General features: G+C 43.4%; 1 protein-coding gene across 8 annotated transcripts in view; it reads right to left on the minus strand.

Moving 5' to 3' along the window:
* Window positions 1-6,356, minus strand: part of LOC109526629 (neural cell adhesion molecule L1-like protein) — a 28,652-nt gene that overhangs the window by 19,228 nt on the left and 3,068 nt on the right. For all 8 annotated transcript variants that reach the window (XM_019888026.1, XM_019888030.1, XM_019888028.1 and 5 more), the window contains exons 2-4: window positions 5,502-5,706; window positions 5,224-5,346; window positions 3,385-3,567 (exon numbers count right to left, since the gene is read on the minus strand). In XM_019888026.1, the coding sequence (XP_019743585.1) occupies window positions 3,385-3,567; window positions 5,224-5,346; window positions 5,502-5,706 (511 nt within the window). The remainder of the gene's footprint in view (window positions 1-3,384; window positions 3,568-5,223; window positions 5,347-5,501; window positions 5,707-6,356) is intronic.

Here is a 6,356-nt window from a genome sequence, read left to right on the forward strand (position 1 = left end):
GTGGCCAGTGACCAGTGATTAGCGTCAACCTCACGGTGCAGAGGTACCGGGTTCAATTCCAGCTCCGGCTTCCCTGTGTGGAGTTTGTATGTTCTCCCCGGGCCTGTGTGGGTTTTCTCTGGGTACTCCGGTTTCCTCCCACATTCCAAAAACATGGCAATCTGAGTGAACACTCAAATTTGTCGCTAGGTGTGAGTGTGAGCGCGGTTGGTTGTTCGTCTCTGTGTGCCCTGCGATTGGCTGGCAACCGGTTCAGGGTGTCCCCCGCCTACAAGCCAAATCATGCTCGGGTATTTACTTTCTGCACCTGGATTTCACACCTCTGCTTACCACATGGAGTTGCATTAATCATATGCACCATATTCTAAATTAACAAAGAACATTTCTGGCCTGTAACCATGTCATTGGTTGTTGAAATTTCCTTTGCTAATCTGTGGGAAAAAAGATTATTTGGACAAAGTTGTCTTTCGCAAAACTTTTAAACCAACTGCAGGGGGGAATACTCTTTTTACTCGATCGTTGACATATAAGTGTCCCCTAAAGGTAAAATATAAAAGACAGATTTTGGTGTGTGGAATCATGTGATGCCCTGCGTTTCCTTTTCAGCCCTCACACTGTCTCTCAATCACCGCACATTAACGTCTCTGAATTCATGGTGCTCCTGCTTGGTGCTATTGGCAGCCATATATTATTTGGAGTAACACGCCTGGAGCATCATACTCCCCAACCAGAACCAGTTTGATCTCTCCACCAAGCTGCATTTACAAACAATGAATCTTACAGCAGGGAGAAAACACCGGAACCCTCAAAGGAAACCGAAAAGCCGCGAAGGTATGAGTAACCTTTATTAAATAGAGGACAAATATCTCCCTTTACGCTCACATTTTCCACCTGGCACATCCAGGGCTTATTTTCGAAAACTGCAAATGGCCTCTGCCTTGCCTGTGCACTAACTGCGTTGAAATTACAGTGCAGCCTCAATGGAAATGATCTGGATAACGTGTGGTTGAAGCACGCCGGGTTGAATTACATGGCACAAGGAAAAAAAAAACAATCAACTGGTCTATGAGTTCTGTTTAAAATGTCATTTAATATTTGTATTTCGATTTTGGCAGTGGGTGGGGATGCGAAGAAGCAACAGGATTGCAGTTCACCGAATGAATCAGAGCTTCGGCTTGGAAGAATAGCTGACCTATAGAGCCTGTGTAATCCACCCATTGTACTATCAAGTACTATCAAACAGTTTGCTCGCATGTATTTGTTTGCGTCTCTCTGGGTTGTCATTAAGTGTCAAAATAAAATGAACAAAACGTTTTTTTACAACTATACTGTCAGTCAGTTCACTTTTTGTTGCTTATACTTTATTGGATTGTTTTTGCTTGCTGTGTTTTATTCCCAAAATGTATTCCTTTTATTATCTTGGTTTTCACTTGAACAACGATGAATAGATAAATAAAAAAATAAATAAATAAATAAATAAAGACGATCCAGCCTTTATCCTATTTAATTTTATGAAAATAAACCCATTTCTATTTGACTGTGATCAGTTACAATTCATCACAATTGTGCAAAGTACATTTTGTTCCAGTGAACATTCCGATATATAATTATGCAGGAATTGCTGATCGGGAATAAAATATTTGACAGGAACCTTTTAAGTACCTGTTAAAGAAAGAAAGAAAAAAAAAAGCAAAGCTGCGATTTACTGGTAAGTGGTCAGACTGGAGAAAAAAAAAAGATACAAATCCTTTCTGTAGACCACATTACCACCAATACTAAAATATATTTATAGGCATATTACAGTTTCATAGTTCTGTTTTTTTGTTAATTATTATTAGACTCACCACCCTCAAAGCTGATTTTCAGAGGAGAGTAAACAATTCATTGGAATTTAAACGGTTCTCTAATTGCACACAATTTGGAGCACAAATTGCCAACACTAATGCGGCTATTATTATTCAATTAGAACAAGGGAGAAGAAAAGTTGGACGGGTTTTTTTCTTCTTTTTTTTTTTTGGCTACCTAAATCGAAGCCGAACTACACACAATTGATATTTTCAAAGACATCATTACTAAACACCAAACTTTTATCACCGACACTAAAGAGTTTGCCATTCCTCACGTTTTAAAACTTAAGAGATAAAGAGATGTTCGAGGTGCTTGTTGTTCTCACCCTCATTAGCATACCTCATTTCATTGCCGCGACACTATCTATTGGACTTTGTCTGCGACATCCTGATGAACATTCCAGTTGTTAATCACGCATTCAATACACGTATCCCTTTGGAGGCGTTCCAGCCATCCATTTTCAATAGCGTTTGTCCTCATTGGGGTTGCGGGGTGAGCTGGAGCGTATCCCAGTACATCCTGGACTGGTTGATAGCCATTTGCAGCCTTTGAGAAGTTTGCCATCGTAAAAGAATATTCATTAGTCTCGACGACATCTGCTAAGAATGCATATTGCCGACGCTCAGCCGCAACCGCCTGCTATCGCAACGTGGCTAGCGATAGCGTTGTGTGCTATCAGTTTATTGAGGTTATTTCAAAGTGACTCTCCCGATGGAATATTAATTTGATCCGGCAAAAATGGGGATTAATAAATGCCTTTAATTGTGCTGATATTCTATGACACCTCCGTGTTTCGGATTCACTGTTTCTTTATTATGATGTCAAAATGAACAAAATGACGTTTATTTGAGCCCACTCCTCAGTTGTGTTTAACCCTTTCAGGGACAGCGGTCACTACAGTGGGCAGCCTATCATGTTCCAGGTTATCATTCTTGGAGCATGAAAGGGTTAATGATAAAAATGTTTCTGATGTGTTCATGTGTGGACCATCTCTAAATGGAGTTTGCACGTTCTCCTCATGCTTACGTGAATTGACGACTCAAAATATGCCCTGCGATTGACGAGCGACCAGTGCGGGGTGTAACCTAGCTTCCAGCAGGGATACGATCCAGTACCGCCTTAATGAAAACAAGCAGGATAGACCATGAGAGGCTGGATGGATGTGATGAAAAATGTAGCCTGTGCAGGGAATACTTTGCTTTGTTTTGAAAGTTCAACCACCGGCACAGAAGTGATTGTTGGCAAACTTATTACTGGATTGTCTCTGAGCGCAAATCTTCCCATCTTTTTTTCCCCCTATTTGGTGGGCGGGGCTGTTTTGATGTAGGTTCTCTAAAGGGATGCCATTAATGACTCCAAACATCCCTACTTAACTGGGCACGGGCTGGTTTGCCCATCAAGAAAGTGTAGGTAATCTTACGGAACACAGTTTTCTCTGGTTGTTTCTCCATCCAAATACTCACCATTGGATCTTAGAAGATCATACAGCTCCTCATCCAATTTTCTATTTTCAACGCATCTTTTTCATGTACTCACGTGCCGGGGTGGCAGTGCTGCTCTCCTGTGCCAGTGGAGGTCCGCACCCTGCCCGGGTGCAGGCACTGAGGTGGAAGAGATAGAGGCTGCCCTCTTCTAAGCCCTCCAGCTGCCAGTGGGTGGTGTCGGGCCCTGTGATGTTCATTTCCCAGGAATCCCGCGCCTCCTTTGTGGTCTCATTAACTACAAGAAAGACATGACGTCAGTTTAAGTGGTGCAAGTGAGCTGAGAGACACGGCGGATGTCCGAGACGTCACCAGCACATGTTGTATGTTAATGGGACAACGCTGAACTCAGGGTCAGCGGCCAGGGGACGGGCAAGGATGAAGAGGTGTCATGCTCACTCATGCGAAAAAGCAAAATGTCGCAGATACATGTCGTGACAGGTGAGCTGAGCAGGAATACATTAAGATGTCAAGAGGGAGATGAGGCGGAATATATGGAACTCAAAAGAAGCGGGGGAAGACTTTTAATAAGTGGCAGTTGATGAAGGGGGGAGGAAGCAAAATGGGGAGAATCAGCATTCTAAAAGTGGGTAAACAAAGCCGCAAAAGTAGAAGAAAACTCGCAAATGCAGAAGAAAGAGGAAAACATTTGCATAAAGTGTAGGCGGCGCATCGAAGTGGGAATATAGGGGCAATCAGGAGCAGTCAAACATATCACCCAACATGCATTATAGATCAAAGTGCAGCGCCGGCGTGCCGAGTGCAGGAAGCAACAGTGATGCCAATGTTAAAATGCAGGTGAGGGCTGATCCTGTGCCAAAGCCGCTCGCCGCCACTTTAGGAGCTTTCATGTGCTGATGAGCGCCACCGGGTTAGTCCTCGGCTAATTTAGACGTACCTTATTGGCACAATCAACATAAAATTATATTTTGAAATGTGGCACAGATAGGCGGGGGGGGGGGGTCGGGGGGGGGGGGGCTATCATATCGAGGCGCTATCATATCACGACACCATTCAGTCAATGAAAATGTGAAAGAGCAAAGCCCCTCACTCTGCAACATTTCTCATGCATCTGGGAAAAGCTGGTGAATGGCGAGGGGGTGGGGAGGGGGTTAGGAGGGGGCACCGGGGCAAAAGCAGCCTACACATGAAAGATTGTTTTCGGGAAAGAATCTGCACTCCCAGTGGATGCGAGACGTTAAGAAGTCAACACTCTTTGGGGTGTTGGTAGAGCCTTGTTCAGAACTAAACACTGCCATCTAGAGTTGAACATCGACTCATACACAGGCTTTCTTTGATTCCAATTATGTTACCTGTATATTCAACCCGGAACGCTGATTCACCGGGGAAATCAATACAAACACGAGGAAAAGGCTCACAATCCTTATCATGAAATAAGTCCCTGCGGTTTGTCAGTCTCCTATTCCTAAAAGCTCTTTCCTGTGTACCAAATTAAACCGGCTATGTGGCAATGCAAGCATGCGACCTGACCGCAAAAACAAGTCAGTCAAATTTTGCTTGTCTAACAATGCTATTTCCAAAGCGCAGCAGTTTTTTTTTTGTTTTTGGTCGAATGTGTAACATTGCTGTTTAGAGGAATGTAAGGACACTAGAAAACGTTTGGTATAACCTAACTGAGGTGATTGATTCATACCCCCCCCAAAAAAAGAAAAATCTGATGAAATTAATTTACATTAAACCTTTCATATACATTCAACCTGTTAAACAAACCATATGTACGTCAAATATTGGACACATTGCCTCCCATATGTAAAATCGAACGTGGTACACATATTCATGCATACAATCCCAGAGGGCTTCAGTATGTATGAATCGACCAGCCGTAGGTTATTGTGATGTGTGTGTACGTGTGTGAGTTCCTGGGTACACATACTGAGGTGGTACTGCAGGAGGTAGCCAGTCAGGATGCCGTTTGCAACCAGCGGCGGAGCCCATACAAGCCGGATGGACTCTTTCTGGGCATTGGAGGTGGTCAGAATGGGCACTTGTTCCGGAACTGAAAAATAATTAGAAATTGCACTCGTATCTCTCCAAACAACTAGTTCCCATTTTTGTCTGCCATTTTTGCACGGGTGTGAAGGCTGTGAGTGCTGAAGGAACAACCGGGTGTTCGTAACTCAGTACAGCATCTAGTCGGCGTGTTCATCTCACCTCCCTCTGGAGTGTTGAAGGTGACTGGGTCACTACTCGGCCCGTTTCCCTTCTTGTTGAAGACGTTGACAGTGAGCGTATACTCTGAGAAGGCGTCCAGGTTGGGCACAATGGCATGCGTCCTCTTCCCGGGAAATGACAGCGTGTGGCGCTCATCCAAGATCTTGTCTGGATTCAGGAAACTTCGCTTCCGCAGCCAGTGAACCTGGAAGAAGCAGGCAATGGGGAAATGCTGACCAAGAGAAGGGTTCAAAAAATTGGCCATCCAACGAGATTTAACCACGGACCTGTTTTGTTTCCAATTTTCTCGTCATTGAAAATGAAAAGTCCATTCGCAGCTGTACCTTTCAGATATAAAAACTGTCAAAAATGCTGGGGGATTCATGAGTACTGTCAATGCAGAACGACTTGAGGTCAAATTCAAGCTTAAGGAATTATTTGAGTGAAATGGTCCCTGTAAATCAAACAATAATCAATACAGTATATTAAGTGTTACCTGGAAAAAAAACGGTCCCATGAAGTGAACACAATATAGAATGTTTATTGTGTTATATGTATCGAATGTGGTGAATCTGAAAATAGTTTTCATGGGACTTAAATGTTTGTAAGTTCATTAAAATAACGAGCCTTGGGCAGACGTGACTGTAATGCACTTTACTTTGGAGTCAGCCAATCCTCCATTAAGCGTCACCAGTTGGTCCAAAATGCTGCTGCTCGCCTCTTGACTGTTACTTGTAAGAGGGAGCACAAAACTCCTACTTTGGCATCCCTTCACTGGCTCCCGATACATTAGAGTTCTTTTTAAGATCCTATTATTTGTTTTCAAATCTTGAAATGGCCTCGCCCCACCTTACC

Source organism: Hippocampus comes, unplaced genomic scaffold (genome assembly GCF_001891065.2).
Source record: "Hippocampus comes isolate QL1 unplaced genomic scaffold, H_comes_QL1_v1.1 scaffold14, whole genome shotgun sequence".
NCBI classification, from domain to species: Eukaryota; Metazoa; Chordata; class Actinopteri; order Syngnathiformes; family Syngnathidae; genus Hippocampus; species Hippocampus comes.